The sequence below is a fragment of the Eptatretus burgeri genome, chromosome 7, assembly GCF_056783735.1.
Source record: "Eptatretus burgeri isolate ZD-2024b chromosome 7, Ebu_testis_v1, whole genome shotgun sequence".
Taxonomy (NCBI): Eukaryota; Metazoa; Chordata; class Myxini; order Myxiniformes; family Myxinidae; genus Eptatretus; species Eptatretus burgeri.
The window spans coordinates 80572165-80599524 of NC_140967.1; the positions used below are offsets into that span (position 1 = coordinate 80572165).

Below are 27360 nucleotides of genomic sequence, written 5' to 3' on the forward strand. Positions count from 1 at the left end.
CGCTCAGGATCAGGCTTAATCGTGCCGTCGGCTATCGTGTAGCCGAGAAGGTCAATTGACCTTGCCGAGAATACGCATTTCTCGTAGTTGAGGGTCAGATTATATTTTCTAGCAATGCTCAAGAATCTGTCCAGATTCATGTCATGTTCCCCCTGATCCCTACCGCACACTGTGACATTGTCCACGTAAACAAAAGTGTCTTTGAGGTTTTCATCTGAGATGATGTCGTCCATAACCCGTTGGAAGCAAGCTACTCCATTCGTGACACCGAACGGAATCCTCCTGAATTGGTAGAGGCGTCTACCTGCCTGGAATGCGGTGTAAGGTTTGTCTTCCTCTCGGATGGGAATTTGATGATAGGCGCTTCGCAAATCGATGGTGCTGAATATCTTATAATTGGCCACGCATTCGACCATCTCGTCTATGCGCGGCAAAGGGTAGGCATCGAGTTGGGTGAAACGATTGACCGTTTGGGAATAATCGACAACCATTCGTTTCTTATGATTCTGATTGGCGGTGACCAACACCTGTGCGCGCCATGGAGAATCGCTCGGTTCTATAATTCCTTCTTCCAGTAATCGCTTGGTCTCTGAAGTGATGAAGTTCATATCAGCAGTGGTATATCGCCGCGATTTGATCGCTATCGGTTTACAGACCGGCGACAAGTTAGCAAACAGCTGGGGGGACGTTACCTCTGCGGTGGTCAAAGCATTTAAAATTAGACGAGGTTTGCTTCCTCCAAAGGGTATTTCGACGCTCGTGTGCTGCTTGAGGACATTATGACCCAGAATTACGTCTGCGCATAAATCACGAAGCACCAGTACCCTTACATCCCGATGCGTGTACCCTTTTACGTCCAATTCAACATTGCAGTACCCTCGTACGCGGGACTGTAGTGATGTGGCAGCCATGCATACCGTATTGTCTGTCGAGTGGATCTTCCATTTCCTGCCCTTCACTAGCGAGCTGTTGACGAAACTTTCAGAGCTACCGGTATCAATCAGTGCCTCAGCCATATGCCCGTTAATTCGTACGTTGATGATAGCCTTGGATAGATTCCCCGGTGAGGCTGCAGTTAGTTTCTTTTGTGAGTAGAGAGCCGCAGAAGTGGGTTTATTTCTCCTTAGAGTAGATTTACATACCCTGGCATAATGCCCTTTCTTGTCACAATTCATGCATGTGGCATCTCTGGCGGAGCATTTGTGGCGGAGGTGTCTTTTGTACCCACAAAAGAAGCATTTACCAACCGGAGTAGTTGCTGAGGAGTTTGACGAGGTCTGGGTATCCGACTCCTCGGGTTTTTCTTCATCCCCTGTGTCAGGCTGTGTCTGTGTCTGTGGGGTTCCTTGAGTTTCCACCGTAGCAGCGTTCATTAGCAGCATCGGTGTCCCAAATGACTCAGATTGCTGCTGAGCCGTATCCATCGCTCGAGCCTGATCGACTACCTTTTCAAGAGTGGGTTGCGCTTTCTCTAGTAAGCGTTGCCGTATGTGGGCTGATCTGAGTCCTTGGATAAATGCCTCGCGGGTCGCTTCATTTCGGTGTTCCTCGGCGTTTACGGCCCGGAAGCTGCCGTCTTTTCCCAGCTGTTTCAGAGCTTGCAGGAACTGATCGATTGTCTCCCCGGCTGCTTGCTTGCGTGTGTTGAGAAGATGTCGTATGTATACCTCGTTCTTGCGCTTCACGTAGAGTGCCTGCAGCACGTCGATCGCTGCTTCGTAGGTGTCACACTCCGAGAAGAGCCTGTATACGCTGGGCGAGACATGATTCACAAGGGCGGCCAATTTGTCGGCTCCCTCTTCGATGATGGTCAGATAGTGTGAGAAGGATCGGAACCAATGCGACCATTTCATTTCTGAGTCAGTCGCGTTTGGGTCTGCGTCGAACCTCTCTGGTTTGTAGATCTTGTCCATCGTTGGTTGAGAGAGCCGAGAAAACCAAATGGAATAAATTGAAATGAAAACGAGAGAAGAACCTTCAGAGTGTAGGCTTTATTCCATTTGATTGAAGCCGCTTCTACGGGCACACCAGAGAATACAGGCGCAGCAAGGAGTACATAAGCAGTAAGGTATACACGTGCAACTAATCACCGCAAAATAAATCAGTATAAGCACGGAGTCCGATATACTCTCAATTCGCACCATTCAACGAGCACCAAGTGAACCGCCGCCGTAAACGACAATGCCCCTGGGACAATCACCCCCGACCGAGCCGAACCTCAGCTTTATCTATTCCGTGCTCGAGCCGTGCAACATGTGATCACACGTCACGATCTTCAATTCACCAAACCCACCACCATCCCACACTCCCGCCTCCACAATCCCCCAACAACCACAGGGGTGCAAATTAACGGTCGCCAATAGCGCCTAACTTTTGTGCTGGGCGGTTACACAACACTGCCTTACCTGCCCGGCTTTCGAATCACGGGTAATTCTGCGGCGGCCATTTTGTCTGTTTTCATCTCATTCCAAATCACGCGAGATTGCGCCAGATTTGACGGTTTGGACGCATTTTCTCGTGCCCAGGTTGGTTAAATGAGTGGATTTGGGTGAATGAGTGAGTTTGAGGTGTGAGGTTAGATGAATGAGTAGAGGATTCTTAATCATTATTAATGATCATGTTTATTCCTATGTCTTTCAGACCGTGTGCATTGTTGATGTTGCAATAAATTGCCAACTGGATTAACAAAAAGAACGAGTCTTATTTATGAACACGGTCTTCACAACAACAACTACACCGCCTAGAACAGGATCCTGCTATCGTGGCCGCACTCATCACTGCCCACAGTGCCATCCACGCCCCTGGACATGCCGCTAAGGTTGAAAAAGTCAAAAGGCCAACAATCGTCGCCACTGGCTCCAGTGAATCGTGGGCTTACTTCGGGTCATGATGGTCTGAATACGTCGATGCAACTAAAGTCACTGGCCGCGACAAAGTGGTGCAGTTACTAGAGTGCTGTGACGAACCCCTGCGCAAGGATCTAACAAGATCGACAGGTGGTGGCCTTTCAAACAAACCCATAGAGGTGGTAATGGCGGCCATTAAAAAAAAAACTTGCTGTTCGCGAAGAGAACACTATGGTGGCCAGAGTAACATTACATAATATGCGTCAAGACCGTGATGAAACGGTGCGCAGCTTTGGGGCCCGCCGACGTGGTCAAGCAGGAATATGCAAATTCCTAATCAAATGCCCCAGTTGTGACGCTGAAGTTAACTACACAGAAGCGATCATGCGTGATGTTCTTACACGAGGAATTGCCGACCCTGAGATCCAGCTTGACCACCTTGGTGACAAGAAACAGGACATGACCCTGGAGGACGTCTTCCAATTAATTGAGGCTTAAGAATCTGGCAAACGGTCAGCATCTACACTACTGGACACACACTCAGTGGAAGCAGCTAGCAGTGCACATCAAAAGGTCAAGCAAGTCACCATCAAGGACAGAAACGACCCATGCTCCTACTGTGGCAAAAAGAGACACGGGAAGAGCGCCCCAGCCCACGTTCGCAAGATAGAATGTGTGGCATATGGTCACAGATGTGGGCATTGCAATCGTGATAATCACATGGAGAGTGTATGTCGCAGTAGGAACAAACCGAAACGCACGAGTGCCTCTTGTAATAACAATGAAAATGCTGTGTTTGATACCTTATGTACTGTTCATGTATCAGCACAACGGTCGAATGAAACTCCTAACATATCTGGGCATGAATGCAATGAGTTTGATAACGTTATTAATTCGGGTCGATCACACTGTGAGCGTTCCATCACCCTTGACCACCATGTTTATGACAAACTCGCGAATGCATGTATCCGGGAAGAGTTCAAAACCTCAACCATTTGTTAATGTGACTGTCAGAATCATGCGTGAAGACTACGCATACCTTGGCTTTGACGTTTCCACTCAGACCATGACTTGCCATGTCCCCGCGATGGCAGACACAGGGTGCCAGAGTTGCCTTGCTGGTACAAAGGTCATCCACCGCCTTGGCTTGCGCAAATCTGACCTCATCCCTGATAGCTTCCCCAAAATTGGTATAGACCCGACAGTACAGTAGTCGGACGCAACAGCAGTCTTACAGGAAAACCCCACCATAGCGTGCCATTGCCCTCAGCGTCGTCGAGCCCCACCACCCCCGACAAAGCTGCCGTTCCCCGCAACTGATGTTAATCGCCTGCATCTACAATAGTATCTCCTTGAATACTATAGGTCAAGCACATTTAACACCTGTGAGCATGAAACATTGCCTCTAATGGATGGCCCGCCCATGAAACTGATGGTGGATCCTAATCCTGAACCAGTGGCACACCACACACCGGTACCAGTCCCACTACACTGGCGGGATGCAGTCAAAGCTGGGCTACACCACGATGTACAGTTGGGTGTGATTGAGCCAGTCCCCATTGGTGAACCCGTCACCTGGTGCCATAGAATGGTTGTCTGTCCAAAGAAGAATGGCCAGCCACGCCGCACTGTTCATTTCCAGGCCCTCAACGCCCATGCTACACGGGAAACACGTCACACGCCATCACCCTTTCATCAGGCTAGATCGGTTCCGAACGGTCAGAAGAAGACGGTCTTTGATGCATGGAACGGACACCATAGCGTGCCCATCTGCAGAGAAGACCGACACCTGACCATCTTCATCACACCCTGGGGTAGATACCGCTACAAAACAGCCCCTCAAGGGTATATTGCGTCTGGCGATGGATATACAAGGCGTTATGACGAGATCGTGTCTGACATCCCCAATAAAACCAAATGCGTTGATGAAGTCTTGCTATGGTCTGACTCGCTGGCAGACAGTTTCTTCCAGGCTGTTCAGTGGCTTGACACGTCCTGTGGACAGAATGGAATCACCCTGAACCCTGACAAGTTTGTGTTTGGTGAAGATATAGTGGAATTTGCTGGGTTCGAAATAACTCCCAATAGTGTCCGTCCTTGCAGGAAATACCTCCGCGCAATCCTTGATTTCCCAACACCCAAGGACATCACAGATGTACGTTCTTGGTTTGGACTTGTCAATCAAGTGTCATACGCTTTCAGTATGGCTGAGAAGATGTTGCCGTTCCGGCAACTACTTGAACCCAGTACACCGTTTAAGTGGGATGAGCACTTCCAGGATGCATTTGAAGAGTCGAAAGCCGTCATTGCCAGTGAGATCGAGGAGGGTGTCTGGATATTCGACCCCAGCAAGCCCACATGCCTTGCTGCAGACTGGTCCAAGACTGGCATTGGCTTCTGGCTACTGCAGAAACACTGTACCTGCACAAAAATAAAGCCCTTCTGTTGTCACACAGGATGGAAAATCACGCTCATGGGCAGCAGATTCACTCACCCTGCTGAATCACGTTACGCACCAGTTGAGGGTGAGGCCCTTGCAGTTGCTGATGCCCTTGATAAGGCCAGATACTTTTTTCTGGGATGTGAAGACCTCATAATCGCTGTCGACCACAAACCTCTGCTCAAAATCTTTAATGATCGAAGTCTAGAGGATATCTCGAACGCTCACCTCATGAACTTAAAGGAAAAGACCTTACGATACAGGTTCCGGATGGTCCATGTGCCGGGGATTAGACATCGCGCCACAGACTGCATCTCACGCCACCCTACTGGAGAGCCTGTGAAACTGACCCTCACTGATGAAATGGCGGCCATTGATTCCATGCCCATCATCTTGGCGCATTCCAAAAACCTCCTGGGTGGCTTTCGTAGATCAGCACCAGAAACCCCCAACGGGTGTGTTCCCACGTCTGCTATGTCCTCCCTCGCCTCACTCAGCCTCAAATCTGTAACATGGGACAGGGTTCGAACTGCAACAGCTTGTGACAATAACATGCAGAGCCTTGTTGACCTTATCGAGTCAGGTATCCCTGAATTCCGTCATGAGCTCCCTGGATCCCTACGCGAGTACTTCCAGTTTCGAGATAGTCTACATACAGTTGATGGTGTCATACTCTACAAGGATCGTGTCCTTATACCACCGTCTCTCAGGGATAAGGTGTTAGCCGCTCTGCACGCTGCCCATCAAGGGGTCACCTATATGACTGCGAGAGCAGAGTCCTCCATCTTCTGGCCTGGCATCGCCCCTGCCATTGCGGCCCTTCGTGCTGGGTGCTACCATTGTAATCGGATGGCACCCTCCAATCCAAGTGCACCACCCACTCCCCTGACACCTCCAGATTATCCATTCCAATGTATGTGTGCCGACTACTTCCACTACAAAGGATGCAACTACTTGGTGGTGGTCGACCGGTATTCTAACTGGCCGATAGTTAAGAGAGCCTCACATGGTGCAGGTGGACTCATCGCTTGCCTAAGACGTACCTTTGTCACATTTGGTATTCCTGATGAATTAGCTTCCGATGGTAGTCCTGAATTCACAGCCGTCGCTACACATCAATTCCTCAAGGACTGGGGTGTACATCATCGACTCTCCTCAGTAGCTTATCCACATAGCAACTGCCGTGCTGAAGTTGGTGTCAAGACTGTGAAGCGTCTTATCATGGACAACACTAGCCCTAATGGAGGCCTTGATACCAATGTGTTCCAACGTGCCATGCTCCAGTATAGAAATACCCCAGACAGAGACACGAAATTCTCTCCAGCGATGTGCATTTTCGGCCGTCCAATTCGAGACTTCATCCCAATACCGCCTGGCAGATACAAACCTCATAACACTTGGCATGAGACTCTGGCGGCTCGGGAGGAAGCACTCCGCAACCGCCACATGAGAGACGCTGAGCGCTGGTCTGAACATACCAAGAGACTCATGCCCCTTGTTGTTGGCGACTGTGTTCGCGTCCAGAATCAGACTGGGCCACACCTCCTCAAATGGGACAAAACCAGCATCATCATCGAGGTTCGCCAGTTTGACCAATATGTGGTGAAAGTTGACGGTTCAGGAAGGGTTACTCTGCGCAATAGGAAATTCCTGTGAAAGTACATTCCTGTGCTAACACCGCCACCAAGATTGACGATCCATGGTGATATTGAAGTGCAGAGACCGATGGTTTGGCGGAACATCATGCACACCACAACCCCGACCAGTCACAAGGGGGCTTATGGCCCATCCATTACTAGTCCAATGCCACCGCAACATCCCACTATCAACTCTGACGCCACTCCACAGCAGCCACCTGCTACATTTCCTGTTGAATCACCCAGGGTCAACCGAAGCCCTCCTGGCCGCCGTCGGCCCTTTGATGATGCTACAACCCCATCTATGGCTAAATCGTCGCAGGTAACTCGGCATATCAGTGCAGCGCCCCCAATATCACCTCCTCAGGTCAGCGGTCCCAAACCCAATACGGTCGCCAAACACCCTGCGCTTCGCCAACCAGCTGCTGCACCCAGATGGTCCGGCCGAAGCACGAGTAAGCCTGCCTGGCACTCTGACTATGACATGTGATTCTGGCATTGACCATTACTGACATTGGGTTTGGTTTCTGGTTCAGTTTTTCAATTGGCTTCAAAGCGAGTTACATATATTCTTCATGTTCTCAGTCTTTATCATGCCGAAAGACACAAACACTTGTATTTTCCATGTCAAAGACTTGGGGGGAGATAGAGGATTCTTAATCATTATTTATGATCATGTTCATTCTTATGTCTTTCAGACCGTGTTCATTGTTGATGTTGCAATAAATTGCCAACTGGATTAACAAAAAGAACTACAGTCTTATTTAATGAGTGAGTTTGATGAGGCTTTTGGATTAATGAGTGAGTTTCACACGTACAAGGACCTCTTCATCGAAGTCATTCCAAACATGGTCAAATCAGATCGAATTACCATAAACAGTGCGGTGCACATAAACCCAACACACTCCATGAGAGGCAGTCTCATTTTCAGAAGATTATGGAGATTATACAGCGTTAACGAAGAGATAGATCAAATAATCTCCTGCACACAAGTTTCCTTCATTTCCGACGTGAAGCTGCAGATGTTGCACCCTTATTTACCTTCAAGTTGTCGAATCAGAGTTCTATTCCGACCGCACCATGAACTGTTGGAGTACCGTTTCGCAAGCAAGGAGTTTCATCGCAGTGCTCCGTCCCCTCGGAGAGCAGTTAATCTGGCCGTCTCGTCTGCTATCACGAATCGGGGAACATTACATATCCCACGGTTGTCTTTCACAAAGAGGAAGCGAGTTATTGCCGGCATCCTGAACAAATTACCACCCAAATCGCCTTCAGTCGAACTCCAGGCCTAGCCAGCCAGTTCGTGAAACAGTCGGTTTCCCGCTCCCTCGAACTCTTTGTCTTCACGTCAGTGAAGCGACTTTGATGGGTGAGGTTAGGTGGATGAGTGAGTTTATATGTGATGTTGGGTGGACGAGTAGTACCCCCACCATTGTCCATCACCCGCAACCCCCCCCACCCCCATCGTCCATCAGCCACAACCACCCCATCATCCACAAAAACTTACTCATCCAACCAACCTCACTCATGTGAGTATATTAAAAGTGTTTGATATCAAATTTGTGACTTTTGTCTTTATTTTATTGGGCCGGTAGAAATTCTGCTGGGCCGGTAACTTTTTCTAGTCACCGGCCCTGCTGGCCGGTGGATAAAAATGTTAATTTGTACCCCTGAACCATCATCCGAAACAATATCCACAACATCCCACAACCCCCTCCCCCCCACCAAGTTGACCATCGCCCCATAATCCACCATAAATGATCACCCTCACAATACCCACCACCATCCCCCCATATTCCCCCATCAACCATCACACTAATAATACCCACCAGCATCCCATTCACCCCCTCCACCATCCCCCATCAACCATCACACTAATAATACCCACCACCATCCCACACACCCCCTCCTCCTCCCCCCTCCACAGGAGGAGAGGGACGTCGACACCTCACGGACATGATGGTGGGACACGGCACCTGCATGGACACAAAAGGCGTCCAGGGAAAGTATGAAATGGGACGATCCCATAACATACAAGACACCTGGTCAGCTTGCGACAGTGTGACAAAGCATTCATCGCACATTTTGTCCATGATGTCTGAGTGTGCCTGGGCCGTGTCCGTGCTGTCAAGCAATGAAGGATATTTCCGTTTGAGCAATATATAAACCGATTTATCAATTAATACAAAATCCCTCCCTTATAAACAGCTCATTAAACAGAAAAATCAAACCCTGCCGAGCTGTAGTGATCATGTGACCAGCGTTTTCATCTTCACGAACACTTCCGCAATCTTCCTCTGAATCGCTCACACAAGGTTCATCAATACGTCTCCATAATCCCCACGAAAGCGTTTCCGTTCCTAATTTTGTCTCCAACCGTTCCTTCAAAATCCCAATGATCACTTTCAACATTCTGAGAACCTTCCGTGTTGCTAATGACGGTGGAGTCGGTATCTGAATCTGAGCTCAACGTGCACGGTTTCTCCATGTAAAACTGCCTTTCGGATCATGAGGTCACAACGCGACGTCATGGGCGAAGTCGAAAATCGACACTTGAGGTTTTTTCGACACTTTGTGATTAGCCAAAAAAATTCAAATTTTTTTTTTCACCCTTCAAATTAAACCGTGGTTAATGAATCTCAATGATTTTCGGAAAGAAAAAAAAAATTGCATTTGAGTTCACTTTGAAGCGTTTTCCAAAGGGACTGTCAGTAACCCAGGTCAAAGGCAGCCTTGAAGTACACAAAGGCAATGCAAGAGCGTCTCATGAATTCCTTTGCTTTCTCAACCAGTTGTCAAATCACAAATATCTGCTCAGGAGTACGGTACTTCTTCCAGGACAAAATCCTGCTTGCTCCAGATGGCACAATTTCTGCAACGCAGGTTGAATTTGAGACAGGAGTACAAGTACAAACAGTTTTCCAGGAATAGAAAGAAGTGTGATGCCCCAGAGATTTCTGCATACGTGCTCGTCTCCCTTCCTTTTCAAGAACGGAAAGATTATTCTCTTGTCCAGTCAGTGGGTGTGAACTTTGCGATCCAAACTGCATTGAATACGTCGGTGAGCCATTTGACCATCGCAGCTCCACAAGACTTCAGGAGTTCCACCGTAATGGCACGGATCCCAAGAGCTCGATGATTCTTTAAACTCCCAGAGAGCACCCTGAACCTCAGAAGGTCACAAGGCTACAGTTGCAGTTAGGATCGCTCTAAGTTTCACTGCTTGTGCCATGAAGCATGGGGTCATGGTCAGCAAGTGGGCTGTTCATTAGATGGGAGAAGTATTGGTGCCGTCTGTTCAAACAGTCCTCTGTGTTTGTCAGTTTTGTTCCATCACCATCTTTAATCACACCGAACTGATCTTTCCTGTTAGATAGCAGGTACAGAGCTCATTATAGATAGTGTATTGGTCACGTGAAGCTGCAGATGCAGTTTCAATGATGTCAGTTTTTTGGTCAAAATCATTGGTGATATCTTCGTGGAGAGGACGGTCTCATACTTCGGTCCGTTTTATGGTTTCAGATATATCACCCTTTAATCATGCTGACCATATGACTTTTATTAAAGATATAGTAAGAAATCTCAAAAAAATCAGGGTTCATTTGCACATTAAGGGTTGATATTGCATAAAACAGAGCAGGTATTTCCTCAATGAGTGTTTTCGAATAAGAGTGAAGTAATTTTTTGGATACATCGTCCAAGCTCGAGGAAGAGATCGTACTAGTAGACTGAATAGATCAGGACACAACAGGACAAGAAGAAGAACAGTTGAGAGAGTGTGGAAACACCAACAGCAGAGTTGAAGGCTGTAGTGTCGTGGCAGAGGTGCGAACAGGCAGACACGAGCCGGAGGGTAACACAACTCCGCTTTATTGTCTCAAACGAGAGGGTAGGCGTCGGATGCCCGTAACTCCGCTTTAATGCGCACTCGATGCACTCTACAGGCACACGACCTACAAGACACTGCTAATGATACCACATGCTGCTACTGATGCTAGTGGTGCTACAAGTCCCTAGCGGGCGCGAACAGCTATATGCATTGCAGACACGTGACTACCATCACAACTCCTCCACGCCCCCACAACGCTCTACGCATTGTGCTCTGCACGCGTATGCCAATACGCCACAAAGGCCAAGATAGAGGCAGACTTGGACAAACAATGGGTGTGGGGAGGAATGAGTGGCAAGAGAGGATGCATGGGGTGCATAGGGTGGACAATATGGATGCAGAGGGAAACTCTCAGGAGGGAAACTGGAAATTTGGAAGGAGAAGGGATTGGGGTGGGGTTAATGAGGGTAGAAGAGATTAAGGTTTTGGATTGGAGACAATCTGAGATGGTGGTGAACAGCTGACTTGAAGACCTGGAGGGGAGAATGTGATTGAAGAGAATGTGGAGGTTGGTTCCACAGGCAGAAAATAAATGAGTGGAGCTGAGAATTGATCCTGGATTTAGGTAGTTTCACCAGAAGGGGGGTTGATGGTAGACAGTGTGTGTTCTGCAGAAACTTGGGAGGGGGTGGGGGGAGGGGGGACAAAGTACGGAAACAGCATAATGTGCAAGATCAGAAAGGAGGTGGTAGAAGGCAGAGAGACCACCAACCGATCTACGATGGTGAAGTGATAGACCCATCGACTCAGCTTCATTGCAGGAGATTCCAATAATTAAATGTGATATCAGATATGTGGCGCTAATTTGGATAGTTAGAGCCGTCAAACCTTTTTTTGTGCAACTACTGACTCAGATATAAAGTTAGTCCAGGCCATCAAAATGGCTGAGTACTGTGAATCTGTTGACTCTGTAAACACTGTAGTTGTGGCCCATCAAGGGATCTGTCAGAGATGCTGTTTCAATGTGCCATCTGCCTTGTCCCTCTGGTAGAGTTGTGAGCTTAAGAAGGAGGGACAAAACGGTAGGCAATGGTCTGGTAGAGCGAGAAATTAAAACGAGACAGTTGGGTAAATCAGAATTTTATAGTATAAAAGAGGAGATAATCTCTGACATGGATAGGGGAGTGTGGAAAAGTTTCTGAAAGACTTCATGTTGGTGCCCTCTTCCCACATACATCTGCGCACCACAAACATTTTCTTCCCCATCATCCCACCCCGTCTCTGCTTCCGCCTTGCCCCACCCCTCTCAGCTTCCCCTTCGTGCTGCCCTCTCTCTGCTTTCCCCTCCTCCTACCCCCTCTCAGCTTCCCCTCATCCCGCTCCCTCTCAGCTTCCCCTCATCCCGCTCCCTCTCAGCTTCCCTTTATCCTGCACCCTCTCAGCTTCCCCCTCGTCCCGCTCCCTCTCAGCTTCCCCCTCATCCCACCCCCTCTCAGCTTCCCCCTCGTCGCACTCCTCAGCTTCCTCTCATCTTTCCCACTCTTTGCCCCCCCTGCAACTCACTACCACAGTGTCTCCTCACCCCCTCCCAGCTTCCCCTCATCCCCACACCCTCCCCGCTCACCCCCCGCCCCACATGCTCTCCTTGCTCCTTTTCACATTCCTATGTCTTATAAGCAGCTCTTCTTCCCTTGTCCCTAACTGTGTGGACCTTAAACGTTAAACATCTGAAGCCTCTGCTCCAACCTGACAGATCTCTCAATGTAGGCCGCTGCCGATACATGGGAGATCATCTGTTTAACAGAATCCTTCACCCACAGGACGTCCCAACTCCTTGATGTCTCCCTCTGGCTATTGTCTCCTCCAGTTTAAAGGACTTGAACCCTGTCCTGGTGGCGGAATCGCATTGCACATCAAGAACTCCATTTGTCACTCTACCTGTGCTGCTTTTACACCTTCCAACCACCAAGAGTACCTTTGGCTGTGACTTACCCTCGGCTTCCACTTCAAGTTTGTCTGAGTGTTGTACAGTCCTCCCAACTGTGACGACTCCATCTACCTACCTACCTACCTACCTCTCTCTCTCTCTCTCTCTCTCTCTCTCTCTCTCTCTCTCTCTCTCTCTCTCTCTCTCTATCTCTCTCTCTCTCTCTCTCTCTCTCTCTCTCTCTCTCTCTCTCTCTCTCTCTCTCTCTCTCTCTCTCTCTCTCTCTCTCTCTCTCTCTCTCTCTCTCTCTCTCTCTCTCACTCTCTCTCACAGACTACATGAACCAACTTTTAACCACTCATCCCAACTCTCTCTTCCTCACATGTGGTGAATTCAATTGTCACCGTGCTAAATGGTTGGGTGTTGCTACCCATCTTACCAGCCAAAGTTCTTCAGAACAAGGTAAACTCATAGAAGAGCAAGGTAAACCGAGAGTGGGCCGAGTATATTGTTGCGAATTCGCGCCCGCCGGCGTGCGGACGGCCACGTCACTCGAATCGCAACCGCGTCGCCCACCGGACTGACAATTCAGTCGTGACCCTCCGGGAACTATCGCCCGGAGCCAGTCACGGGTGGGCCTTTCGACTTCACCACAATCATGCCAATCGGCCAACCGCGTAGGATAGGGTTGTTCGCCAAACTCGACCGACCTAAGTACCCACGCGGATGGTAAACTGGGCGATCGTACCTCGCCGCAGGTCGACTCCGGACACGAGCCTCTTGGGCGGCCGGTTCCATACTATCGGGATAACCGAGCGGTGTTACCGACGGTTCAGATTATTTACCGGGCGTTTTGCACCCACTACGAACCCTTTACGTGAAGCAGGATGGAGGGTCAAGAAAGAAAAGACGAAGCAAAACGGGAAAAACAGTTCACACAATGCACATTTATTTCCCGGCACATGGAAAGCACATATATACAGCCATGCAATCAAAATGCACATACTGCAACCAAAACAAAAGGAACAGCGATGCAGAGTTACGACCGACTACGCGCACACACGGCAACACTTATACAGTTCTACTTTACATACGGTGCCAACACACATTTACACAAAAGCAAAGGAAAGAAGCCACCCTCATAGAAAAGGGGGCAGACGGGCCTGTAGGCCAGTTGTGCGCGTGACCTGGAGGAGCGGCCAGGTCCGTGAGACCAGGGGGGGTCCTACCTGTGTCCTCCTGACGCGTTGGCAGGTGAGCTGCAGATGTGGCCGCGTGGCTGTGCCCCGACTCTGTGCTCCTTGGCGGGTTTCGTTGGCATGACGTTTGGAGTGGGGTGGGAACGGGGCCCCCTTTTTGCACTATCTCAGCACAGGGGAAAGGGGGAATTGTTGATGCCCTGGGGGAGGAGAATGGCTGGCTGGCTTGGGTCCCGCGACGAGCGATCCCACACCGCGACCTCGTCGCCGACCGCCATCCTTCTCGCCTCGGACCCGAGCTCCTTTGCCTCTTCCCGCAACTCTTCTCAGCGGACTCCAGAACCCAACTCTCTTGATGACACTCTCTTCCCCCGGCTCTCTTCCACTCTCCAACCAAAACTGACTCACTCTGCCACGATTTGCCTTGCGCTCGCCGTTTTATAGGCTGGCAGGAGCAGCTAATATGCAAATATTCGGATCAGGATGACCTCGGGGGCGGAGCCACGCTCGCCCATTGGTCGGAGGAAACGGGGGCGTGAACCTCCCCTGATCCTAGAATTTGCATATATCGATTTCACACAGACGCGCCTGGAGGCGGAGCCAAGCCGCCCCGCGCTTGCTAATTGGACGGAGGAGAAGTGGGAGTGTAGCGTTCTTGATCCAAATTTTCCCTCGGAAAGGCCGCTCTTTGCGCTCGCGGCTCGGTGCACTCGGCACCAATCGCCGAACGGGCCCGAGACAGCCCGACGTTCAGTGTTCACAGGTGGTGCAGGAATGGCTGTAGAAGGAGAGAGGTGAAGGTGGTGGAGGGTTTTCGGTGGTGGTTGATGGTTATGGTGCCGTTGGGAATGGCGGTGATGCGATGTTTGCGGGATTGAGTTGTGAAGGTAAAGGTCGTGGCTGTTGGCATTGTTGTTGTTGTCTGAGGGTTGGAGCGTGGTTGTAGTTGGTGCCGATGGCTGGCGTGGTGGTTAAGGTGGTTGTTGTGTGATGGCGGTTCAGACGTGGTTGGTTCAAAATAAAGATAGAACAGAAAAACGACTATCTCAAAGCGTCGCAGCCCAGATGAATCACATAAATTCCCTCTATATAACGGGTTTGGGCTAACTACACATGTACCTATCGAGATATCTCACCTTGGGGTCCTGAATGGTGGTTTGCGAATTTCCACAGCCGTAACAATATATATATATATATATATATAAAATAAATGAACAAAGAGGATAAGAGGAAAGGGAGGAGGGAAGAGGAAACAATGGAATTTGCAAGTAAGACAATTGGGTTGCGAAAGGTTAATGAGGGTAATAAAGATCATGGGACAGAATTGGGGATGACGAGAGATGGTGGTGCACTGCTTTCTTGAAGCCCTGGAGGGAACAGTGAGACAGACCAGCTTTACATCAAGCGCCTTGCCCGTTAACAGAGAACCGAGGGAGGTCGCACATCATGCCCTGTCCCACTTGCTGTGAGTAGCAAAACGCTCAAACTTCCATAGGTATCTGATGAGTTCATCATACCCTTCACCAAAGATTGATAGCTTTGGAGCCTGTGCAAAGTTATTCACGTTCTCCAGGAGACCGACTGGAGCACTCTGTATTTCAAGAGTCTAGAGCACTCTCTGAATCAATTTGGCCTCTCACTGTATAACCTCCTTCTCTCTTTCAGCCCAGAGCCTTTCATACTTTCAGCCTCAAGCCATTCAACTTCCCTTTCAGCTTGAGCCTTTTATCCTCCCTCTCAGGCTCAAGCCTTTTATCTTCCCTTTCAGCCTCAAGCATCTAATCTCTTTCAACACAACTTTCTAAGAGTGTCTGCTCCCTCTCCAGAACCTTTTGTTCATCCACAAATTGCCGAAGTTGCTTGCCCTCTCGGCATTAATTGCTTCGAATCTCAAACAACCTCTTCATGCTCAACTTCACTGCTGAACCAGCATGCTACAAGGAGAGATGAAAGACAACGTCATCAATGCAGGTACTGACACTCTTGTTCCCCCCATCAACACGCAGCCACATACAGCAGAGAGCAACACCGATTAAAAAGTCGATCCCGGAACGAGCCAAATCAGCAGGAGGGTGCAGTCCAAACTTGCATCAATTCAAAGGAGAAGGTATAAGTGACACACCAAGCACTCTGGTACACCACTGTCCTCTGGCACAGCAAAGTGACCCACTGGTTTTTCTTCTTCTCCTTCTCACTCTGCTTTCCCATTTATATACACTCATGAAAGGATGAAATCCCCTTCCCCTACAAACCACTCATGGTTCTTTTTCCTGAAATTATGAAATTTTCCGATCTTTCTCGTGCGCCTTAAAGTCGAACCACAACATTGTAACTTGTAACTCTTTTACTATAATCAACTCTTGGAATGAGCATCTCACCTGAACAAACATTATGCAGTCATATATAACAAATTAGTTCCACATCGAATCATAGGAATACAAGCATGAACATTTCACTTTACCAATACACCGCCCAAGTCGCTCATAAATAATTGGTTGCAGTGGTGGCATGTGCTGTTCACGTGGCGGCTGAAACAGACCAGCAAATATTATGTTCCCCTGACATCTGCATCTCTACTGCATGCTTCTGATCATTGTGAGATCCAATTCCATTCTTCAGTTAGTGCCAGCCAGATGTCCTCGAGATAATGTGGAGCATTGATTGGGACATTCATGAACGTTGCTTCCTTGGAGGATGAAAAGATGTTCTATCAGATAAAGGTCTAAGCTGCTTATTGGCCACTACATTACTTCTCTGGCTTCCTGCACAAGGTAGACCATGACGATTATGGCAGTATGGCATCAAGAATTGCATTATTTTATATCAAAATTAAGACTGGGGCAATAGCCTGCTCATCATTTTAATGTCTTACACACAGGATCCAGGAGTGTCGCATTGTCTTGCTGAAAATGCACCCCTGCAGATGCTCTCCTCTGCAGCTACTTTCCAGTGCACATGAAACATTTATTACTTGGTGAAAAAAAGTTTGTGTTAGTTTGTTAACAAAAAGAGTTTTTTGTCTGATACATTTGTCTGTCTGTTTCACACGATTTTTGGCCACAGTTTTCAAGCAATTGTCTTGAAATGTTTTTGTGCATGTCGGAGACCGGCCAAGGACGGCAGGTCAGGTCAGGTATGGGAGCATGTGCCAGAACAGCGCGTCGCTGCGTCCACTTTCCGCCGGTACTCCAGGGGTCTCCGTCTGGCCATCCCCCAGGCAGATGCCAGGCCCATCCCCATCTCCTTGAGATGATGGTCAACCTGCTGCAACCATGAGGCACGTGGTCGGCCCACTGGCCTCCTCCACTCATGAGACTCCCTCGCTGAGAGAATCTGGTGAGCAGGATCAGCATCAGGAAAACGAGCCACATGTCCATACAGCCGCAACTGACGCTCACGGACGATGCAGGAAACAAATCTCATCCGAGTCTCTCTCAGCAACCGCTCGTTGGACACAAAATCCGACCAGCGATAGCCAAGGATTCTCCGAAGAGACCTGGTACCAAAGGAATTAAGTCTCCGTCTCAGATCCTTGGTCAGAGTCCAAGTCTCGCATCCATAGAGCAAGACTGGAAGTACCAAGGACCTGAAGACTCGGACTTTCGTCCTCACGCACAGGTACCGGCAGCGCCACACCCCATGATCCAGTGAATTCATGACTCCCCAGGCCCGACCCAGACGTCTATTGACCTCTGACTCGCAGCCAGCAGAGACATGAATATCACTGCCAAGGTAAGTGAATCTCTCCATGACCTCAACATCCTCACCACAAACAGACACAGACAGGACAGCAGCATCCAAGATGTCACCGAAAGCCGGGATCTTAGTTTTGACCCAAGAAACCCGTAATCCCACCGGCTCCGACTCCTCATTCAGCACCTCGAGGGCCCCCTAAAAGGATATCTAAATCTCCGCAAAGATGACTGCATCATCTGCAAAATCAAGGTCCGAGATCTTGACATTCCCAAACGATGCACCGCAGCTTGATCTCTCCGACATCCTCCCTAAAATCCAGTCCATACAAGTGCTGAAAAGTGTGGGGGCCAATACACACCCCTGACGAACTCCAGTAACAACTGGAAATAAGTCAGAGATGGCACCACCACACTTCACAGCACTCTCAGTACCAGAGTAGAGTTCAGACATCAGATCGATCAGTTTTGGTGGCACCCCACAAAGACCAAGAATCCTCCAGAGGACATCCCGATTCACTGAATCGAACGCTTTACAGAGATCAACATAGGCTGCAAGCAGACCCTGCCGAAACTCTCGTCTGCGTTCGGTGAGGACCCGAAGAGCAAGGATACGGTCAATCGTTGACCTCTTTGGTGTAAAGCCTGACTGCTCTGTGCGCTGGTGCTCAAGCAGATGGTGGCGAACCCTATCAAGAATTATCCGAGCAAAGACCTTGCCCGGCACTGAGAGCAGCGTCACCCCTCGGTAGTTGTTGCAGTCTTGGCGATCACCCTTCCCTTTCCAGAGAGGGACAACAAGGCCCCTCTTCCAGTCAGTTGGGATGATGCCTGTGTTCCAGGCAGAGCACAAAACTGCATGCAATGACACGAGTGCAGCATTTCCACCAGCCTTGAGAAGTTCGGCATGGATGCCACAGATCCCTGGAGCTTTACCCCATTTCAACCGGTTCACCGCAGCCCGTGTTTCCACAAGCGTAGGTGGACCACAGTTGATTCGAGGGTCAGCAACAGGGGTTGTAACACCCTTGACGTCCAACTCGACAGCTGGGGGATCAGCCTGGTACAACCGCTCAAAGTAACCGGCCCAGCGGGCCTTCACTTCAGACTCCTCTGTCAAGAGCCTACCACTCTCTGCTCGAACTGCAGTGCTCCGAGGGATTGGCTTGGATTAACGCAATGCGCGAATTCCCCTGTAAGGGGAACGAGAATCACCTGTCCACAGGTGATGCTCTACCCCCTCACAGATTCCTCGCACATAGGCCTCCTTGTCCACCCTCAGTGCACGTGCAGTTTTATGCCTCAGCTCCCTGAACAACTCAGCTCTGCCATTCAGCCTGGCCCTGCGACTCTGGTCAATGGTATCTAGTGTCCCTTGAGAGACAAAATTCTTCTTTGCCCTGCGGTGAGCTCCAAGACATCCACCGGCAACATCAAGGACGGTGGTCTTGAAGGCACTCCACAACTCTTCAGGACCCCCCAAAGCACCCAGACCCCCCAAGTGTCCACTCAGCCTGTTCGCAAACTCCTCAGCTACTCTCTCATCCCTGAGCTTGCCAACATCCAGCCTAGGCTGGGATGGTACCATTCTCCAGGATTTAAGGTGCAGCTTTAGAGTTGCTACAACAAGCCTGTGGTCAGTATTGAGGAACTGAGCACTCCGGTAGACCCTGCAGTTCTGGATCATCCTCCAATGACCGTCAATGAGGACATGGTCAATCTCCTTTGCCACACCGCCAGCGTTGGAACACCAAGTCCAGCGATGAGCTTGTGGGCGCTGAAACCATGTACCAGCCACCCTAAGTCCATGACTTCTTGCAAAGTCAAGGAACTTAGTGCTATTCTGGTTCATAGTTCCTGACCGATGGGGACCAACACACACCTCATAACCATCCCTATCAGTTCGAGTCTATGCATTGAAATCCCCCAAGACTAGAAGTGTATCTCGTCTGGGGCACTGATCAACCACAGACTCGAGTGTGGCGTAGAATGCATCCTTCACGGTGAGATCACTCGCCTCAGTCGGAGCATAAACAGAGACCAGGGAAATGACACCTAAGGAGTGACGAATCCTTAACCTCATAATACGCTCGTTGACCGGTGTTACCTCAATTATCATTGGGGTCAGCTTATTGGACACAGCTACAGCAACTCCTTGGGTATGGTAACCATCAGAGCGACCAGACCAATAGTAGGTGTAACCACCCAGCATTATCTCGCCGCAATCCAGTCTCCGAACCTCAGAGAGAGCTGCAATCCCGATGTCCAAACCCTTGAGCTCAGATGATCACAGAGACAGGTGATCATCCTCTCTTAGGGATAGGACATTCCAGGCACCCACCCGAAGGGACCGCCTCAGGTTAACCCAAGGAGACCGCCATCTGGTGGACGACATATATATATATATATATATATATATATATATATATATATATATATATATATATATATATATATATATATATATATATATATATATATATATATATATATATATATATATATATATATATATATATATATATCTTCTTCCGGCTGCTCCAGTTAGGGGTCGCCACAGCGGATCATCCGTATGATCCGCATAGTGATTTGGCACATGTTTTACGCCGGATGCCCTTCCTGACAAAACCCTGGTCACCTCTTACGACACAGGGATATGGTACATCTATTTTAACCGAGGTATACACCGGCCCAGTACACTGGTACTCATTTCGCCGACCTCGGAAGGATGACAGGCTGAGTCAACCCCCTGGTGTATTAATTCAGTGGCCCAACAGGGCTTGAACTCAGGACCTTTTGGATCCCAAGCCGCTGCCCTAACCACTGTGCCAACACCAGGCTTATATATATATATATATATATATATATATATATATATATATATATATATATATATATATATATATATATATATATATATATGTATATGTATATGTATATATATGTATATGTATATGTATATATATATATATATATATGTATATATATATATATGTATATGTATATATATATATATATGTATATATATATATATGTATATATATATATATATATGTATATATATATATATATATATACATATATATATATATACATATATATATATATATGCATATACATATATATATATATATATATATATATATATATATATATATCACAATATCTCAAAAGGTTATGGATGGATTCACACGAAACTTGGTGGACAGGTTGGGAATGCAACTCGGAAGAATTGATTGAATTTTAGTGAAGATCCGAATTCAGATCTGGATACAAGAATTATTTAATTTTTAACTGATTCTTCACAATTTAGAGATGGGGCGAAAAACGATATTGCATGATATCTCAAAAAAGTTGAGGACGGATTCGGATGAAATTTGGTGGACAGGTTGGGAGTGCAACTATGAAGAATTGATTGAATTTTGGTAAAGATCTGAATCCGCATCCAGATACGACAATTATTTAATTTTTAACCGATTCTTCACCATTGAGAGATGAGGCTAAAAACGATATTGCATGATATCTCAAAAAAGTCGAGGATGGATTCGAATGAAACGTGGTGGACAAGTTTGGTGTGTGACAAGGACTAAATGATTTAATTTTGGTGAAGATCTGGATCCGGATCCGAGAATTTTTCAGGTGATTCTTCACCGTTGAGAGATCGGGCCAAAAACTATGTATCGCATGTTATCTCTAAAAGTTGTGGACGACTTGTGACAAAACGAGGTGGAAGAGTTGGTTCGGTGACAAGAACAAGCCGATTTGATTTTGGTTACGGTCCAGAATCAGATCCAATGCGACCTATCAGTGGCATACAAAATGTAAACTATTCAGCATGGTGGAGGTATGATCTCTAAGGAGTGCCATTCCGTTTCGCCAAGTTGTCATTCAATGAGTGATTTGTTATTTGTTTGTTGTTGAGACTGAGGTTGGTAGGTATATTCAGGGGAAAGAGATGTGGGGAGTGTCATGAGGTCTCAGGGCATGGATCGCTGAGGGCGTTGGACTGTGATTGGCAGAACCACAGGAGTCTCATTGATAGAACCTTCCGGGGGTGGAGTCATCATTGTTGCTCATCATTGTTGGGCCTTGGGGTTGGGGTGGGGATAGGTCATTGGTGTGTAACACCTAGGAGGAAGTTTTTATTGATTTATCTTGTGGTTTTGTCTTTTGGGATTTGCATTCGCACTATGTCTTGTGGAATGGATTGTTTATTTATCTCTTAAATAATGGCTTGCCTTGTGTTGCACAAACAATCAAGTTAATTTGTGATCCCTTGGAGGTTGAAGGCATTGTAATCCTGTTTTCACAACATAAAGCTGAGCATGGTGTGAGGTGGAGGTGCCAGCCAAAATGGGAGAGCAGTACTTCAGGTGTACCAAGGAAAGACTTTGCATTCGGGAGGATGTCCAGTCGGCAGCTGCCTTTGGAGGCCAACATAGATATGTGGTTTGCTCAAGAAAGATCATGGCTGATGGTAAGGCCCAAACGTTTGAGTGATTTAACTTCTTTAAGAGTCTTGCTGAAGAAGTCGAGAGGAGGGTTTGCCAGACGGTCATTTTGGAGAGACAGAATGAGAGCGTGAGATTTGTCAGGATTGGAAGACATATTCAAAGTGTTCTAAGTGACCAGCTAGTGATTCCATCAATATCTGGAGAGAGAAGAGGCTGCTACCTGCCTATCTGAAGGATGAGAGATGCTATGGCAGAGGACAAAGAAATAAAGAGGATTTTCCAGAGAACCAGAGAGATGACGAATATTAGGAATAGGACAGGGCCCAAAACACTGCCTTGGGGCACTTCAGCCTTGACTGGGAAAGGAGATGAGATGATCCTGTTGAGAGCCATGTATTGTCTAAGTGAGTAGAGGAAGTCAGTAAGCCGTGAGTGAAGTTGGCCTTGGATTTCATCGGCAGTCAGTTTGGTGAGCAAGGCGGAATGTCAGACTGTACCAAATGCTCAAGATATGTCCAGAAAGTCAACCCAGATAACATGCCTGACCTTAAATGCTTTTATTGATTTTTTTTGTATACAATGTTGAGGCTCGTCGAAGAGCAAACACACAGGACGTACAACAAAGGGAGCAGGAGAAACGAGGGGCAGGAGAGAGAAGCACAAAAAAGTGGGTGACAGAGGCATGAGGAGATCTGTGGAAGGGAGAGGGATGGGGCAGGGTACACCAGGGTAAACAAGATGTACACGACAGGGACTTTCAGGTCCTTACATGACAGGGACTTTCAGGAAGAAAGCAGGGAATTTGAAGAAGGTGGGTTTGGGGTGGATTAAGGGGGTAAAAAAGATCATCCTTTTAGATGGGGGAAGATAAGAGGTGGTGGTGAACAGCTGTTTTGAAGACCTGGAGGGAAGAGTGGGATTGAAGAGAGTGTGGGAGATTGTTCCAAAGGTGGGGGAAAAAAAGAGGAATGAACGAGTAAAGGTGAGCAGAGATTCTTGATTTTGGTAGTTTCACCAGAGGGGATTGTTGGCAGACATTGAGGACCCTGTGGAAATATGGGGGTAACATATCACAGACAGAGCGGTGGGGGGGGGTTGGAAAGACTGGAGAGGAGATGGCAGATGACAAAAAGAAAGAGTGAGAGACCCAAAGACTCAGCTTCATTGCGGAAGATACCAGTGATCCTAAATGCCTTGGTTTCCACAGCGTAAAGCTGAGAAAGGTGTGAGGTGGGAGCAACAGCCCAGGGGGGAGACCAGTACTCCATCAGGCTGCAGACGAAAGCTTTGTATGTGGTCAGGAGCTCAGGTAGGCCAAGGAAGGACTTTGCACAACGGAGGATGCCCAGTCGGAGACTGGCTTCGGAGGCCAGCTTGGAAATGTGGCTTTCCCAGGAAAGATCATGATAGATAGTGAGACCCAGAAGCTTGAATGAAAGGACTTCTTCAAGAGGATTGATGAGAACGTAGATTGGGGGGTTTTCTCGATGGTGCTTTTGGAGCGACATCGTGAGTGTGTGAGATTTGTCAGGGTTGAAAGGAATGTTCCAAGTGTTGGACCAGCTTGTGACTTTATCCAGATCTGCAGAGAGCGAAGAGGCTGCTGCTTTCCGATCTGAGGGATGAGAGATGGTGCGGCAGAGGGTGGAGTTATAAGCAAATAGATCCATTGTTGGGAGAGCAGGAGCAACATATCCAGAGTAGAGTAACCCAGTCTGAATTGAAACTTATGGTCTGAGATAAGGCCAATGGAGAAAAGGAAGGAAAAGATGTCAACTGTGATGATGAATTGCATGACCTTGCGGATGATTGGAATAAAATGAGAGACCAAATACTGCATTGGAGTCATTAGAAGGAACCCAAATAAACAAAGAGCAAAGATAGAGTCGTCAGGAGGAACCTGGATCGGATTCGGATTTCATCTGCTCCGCCTTTACTTTCAAAACCATCCAGGCACAGCCATGTGAAGCTTACAAAAACATTTTTGTAAGAAGTAAGCTGATAGGTCTGCAATGAAGAGAATCTGTTTTTTGCACCACGTTTACGTAATGTAGTGATTGTGGCTGACTTTGAAGCAGATGTAACATGATCAAGGACAAGTAATGGGGTGAATAGAGGAGAAAGAGGATGTGCAAGAGCATCTTCTTGAGGTCAATGTCCCTCAATGTGATGTTCGTGGAGGGTCATTTTTGGCATCTTATTTTTAATTGAAGCAACTTTACCAGTTGTCCATGATACAGGCAGGTGGCCCTCAAAAATGGCTTGTTAAAGAACAGATATAGGAGTAGACAAGGCAGATAAACGGTTTTTAAATATTAGGGCATCAATTCCAAAAAGACCAGGAATGGTGGACTCGAGAGAGACGAGAAAGGTAATCGCCTTGGCCAGAGGGAGTTCCCAAGCTGTTGGATGTTTTCAATGAGAGAGTTAAGGATGGGTACAGGAAAAGAGAGGGATTTGGGATCTTGGCCTTTTTTGCAAACTCAGAGTTCATGTAGTACTAATATGCTAACAGCCACAGCATGTAGAATATCCATCATGACCCCATCCTTCAAGAATGAAGGAACCGATGAGGAGCATATTTTAGAGGCAAACTTTACCAACTGCCATCAAGTTTTCATGGATAAGATTCCTTGGTGCTTTCTACATTCTTCGTTGCAAGAATTTAATTTTTTTTTTTTAAATCAAGACACCCAAGATACTTTTATGCTGAGGATGAACAAGAAAGAATTTTGGAAAGATTGCTGCAAGTCGAACATTATCAATATCTATCATTTCTCACGAATCTGACTGAGAAAAGCTTCAGTTTTCATTTGCTCAGTTTGATATAAAAATCAACAATACACTTCAGAATGAATGTCTGGCTTAAAAAAAAAAATCTATGGAATCCGAGTTGTCAACATTCGTCGCATCTCCCGTGATGGGGCAGCACGAGGTCTGTTGCTCTTACATCGCAGACAGGTCAAGGCCTCTCTATTTTTTTTTTTACCATCTGTGCTCTTTATCAACCCTCTGACCCTCCCAGTCCACCGAGGACATACTGTATGCATTCTCTTCTGGGAACCCCTCCTGTTTAAACTTCCAAAATCCAGGCTGGCTGCACACCATCACTTTTGCTCCTTCTTTCTTCCTTTTTTGGAACCACCTCATTGAGGATATTCAATTCCACTCTTCCCTCCGAGGCTCCAAATTGGGAATGCACCACCATCTCATGTCATCCCCCCATTCCTACCTATGAACTTTTCTACACACATGAATCCAACCAACTCAAACCTCTTACTTGTAGGTAACTGCGTTCCCTTCCCTCCTCCCTCTCCTTTTTCCTTGTTGTGTCCAACTGTGGCCTCAATGTCCCACTGTCAGTTCATTGCCTATTTATTCTCTGTCACCTCACTCTTCCTCAATCTATATAACACTGTGCAACACAATTTTGGTTCCTGGTATTTAGTATACGAGTACATGCCCGTAAAAAAAAAAAAAAATATATATATATATATATTGATAAATAAATATTCAAAATCGCGAGCGACAAACAACAACCACACAGGCCGTTTCTTCGCTCTCGCGTGCCCGGACGTGCGTCACCTGGAATTTGGCATATTATTCGCGGTTACGATTATTCGCAATTTAGTTTTAATACCCAATTATTCAATTACCGCCAAATTATTTTACCTTTTCGCAATGTCTTGGCAAGGAAAAACAAAAAGAGAAGAGAAGAGAGAGAAAAAAAATTACTTCCTGGTTCGGAGCACACCAGCACTCTGATGTTACCGAAATTTATGCACCGTCTAATATGAAAACGATCATAACTTGGGGCATTGTGTTTATATATAAATGCGCATAAGAAATCGAGAAATTATTAGAATACACGAAGTTATCACTATCCGGAAGTCCGTACGTTGTAACCCGTAATGTGGAACGTGGCTGTGCTTCCCTTCCCCATCGGCCACGCCCACGCAACAACGTGTCTTGTCATTGGTTTGGTAAATAAATGGCCATAACTTTGGAAGCACTTGTCCTTTTAATATCAAACCTTGAAAAGGCACATCCTCGGGTCCCCAGCAATATACCTGGCAAGTTTCAATTAGATCGGACCGGTGGTTGTCGAGAAACAGCGGTCACACACACACACACACACACACACACACACACACACACACACACACACACACACACACACACACACACACACACACACACACACACACACACACACACACACACACACACACACACACACACACACACACACACACAGATTGCTGGAATTATAGATCGATTACATGTATTTAGTATTTAGTATAAATAGGCATCTCCTATTGCGTGACGTCCCAGGCATCTCCGGGTGCATTGTGTTTATATGCCCAATCAGCAATCGCGAATCACTTGTCAAGCCAGCCGTTCCTTATCAAACGTTTTGTTGGATCGCTTGCTTGAGTGCTTAAGCCACCTGGCGAGCGATTATGAGCTGCTTGGTTGTTCGTTTCCAAGCCATGGCCATACACAGCAAAAGTACACACTTTCACTGTATACATTGCCTATAGAAAGTCGACGCCAACCTTTCAAAAATTTCAACTTTTGTTGCCTTCTTGGCTGGAATTAAATTTCATTAAATCAGACTTTTTCCACCTTTATTTTCACATCATTACCCACAACTTCCAAGCAAAGAACAAATTTTTACAAATTTCAGAAAATTAATTAAAAACTACAAAACTACATGATGTTGGTTGGATAAGTGTCCACCAAGCGTGTGCAAATATGAACCAAGTGTGAAATGACCACACTGTGGTCACAACCTACAATGCACAAAAAACCATACCTGCCTGGGCAGAGTATCATGAGTGCAGAGACCTACAGGCCTGATGTCTTTGGCCCACCAGAAAGCCAAGATGGTGGCCATATTATTTTGGCTGGGTGCCATTGGTGGATGGAGTCAAGCAACAAATGTGGGTGAGGGTCTGGCAGCTGTGGGTGCTGACCAATGGGTGAACATTTCAAAAATCGACCTCTAACAAGAACCATAACAACAACAAAAACAACCACTATACCAAGCTCTTGTAAACCTGCCACCTATCACAGGTAAAAAGTCTGCACTAAGAATGCAGAATTTTGTGACACACTGTTTACTTGGCATTAACTGCTTGCTCCAAAATAAGCTGACATCGCACAACAACCAGATAACAGATCTGTTTTGCAGGAAATCCCCAATCACTCTGAGACTTACCAATCAGTGAATGAAATAGAGGGCTTTGCAAGGCAGCAGTTAATCGCTGCACACATGGAAGTAGGGCCACGTCCTTAAGCTGACCCGCATAGCTCTCCAACAGCTGAGCAGC

At 47.3% G+C, this 27360-nt stretch overlaps 1 protein-coding gene across 2 annotated transcripts in view; it reads right to left on the reverse strand.

Annotated features, from left to right (window-relative positions):
- DLG2 (discs large MAGUK scaffold protein 2) overlaps positions 1 to 27360 on the reverse strand; it is a 652065-nt gene that overhangs the window by 591860 nt on the left and 32845 nt on the right. For both annotated transcript variants that reach the window (XM_085889199.1, XM_085889200.1), the window contains exon 2: positions 27249 to 27360. This exon is cut by the window's right edge and continues 11 nt beyond it. In XM_085889199.1, coding sequence (XP_085745325.1) covers positions 27249 to 27360 — 112 coding nt within the window. The remainder of the gene's footprint in view (positions 1 to 27248) is intronic.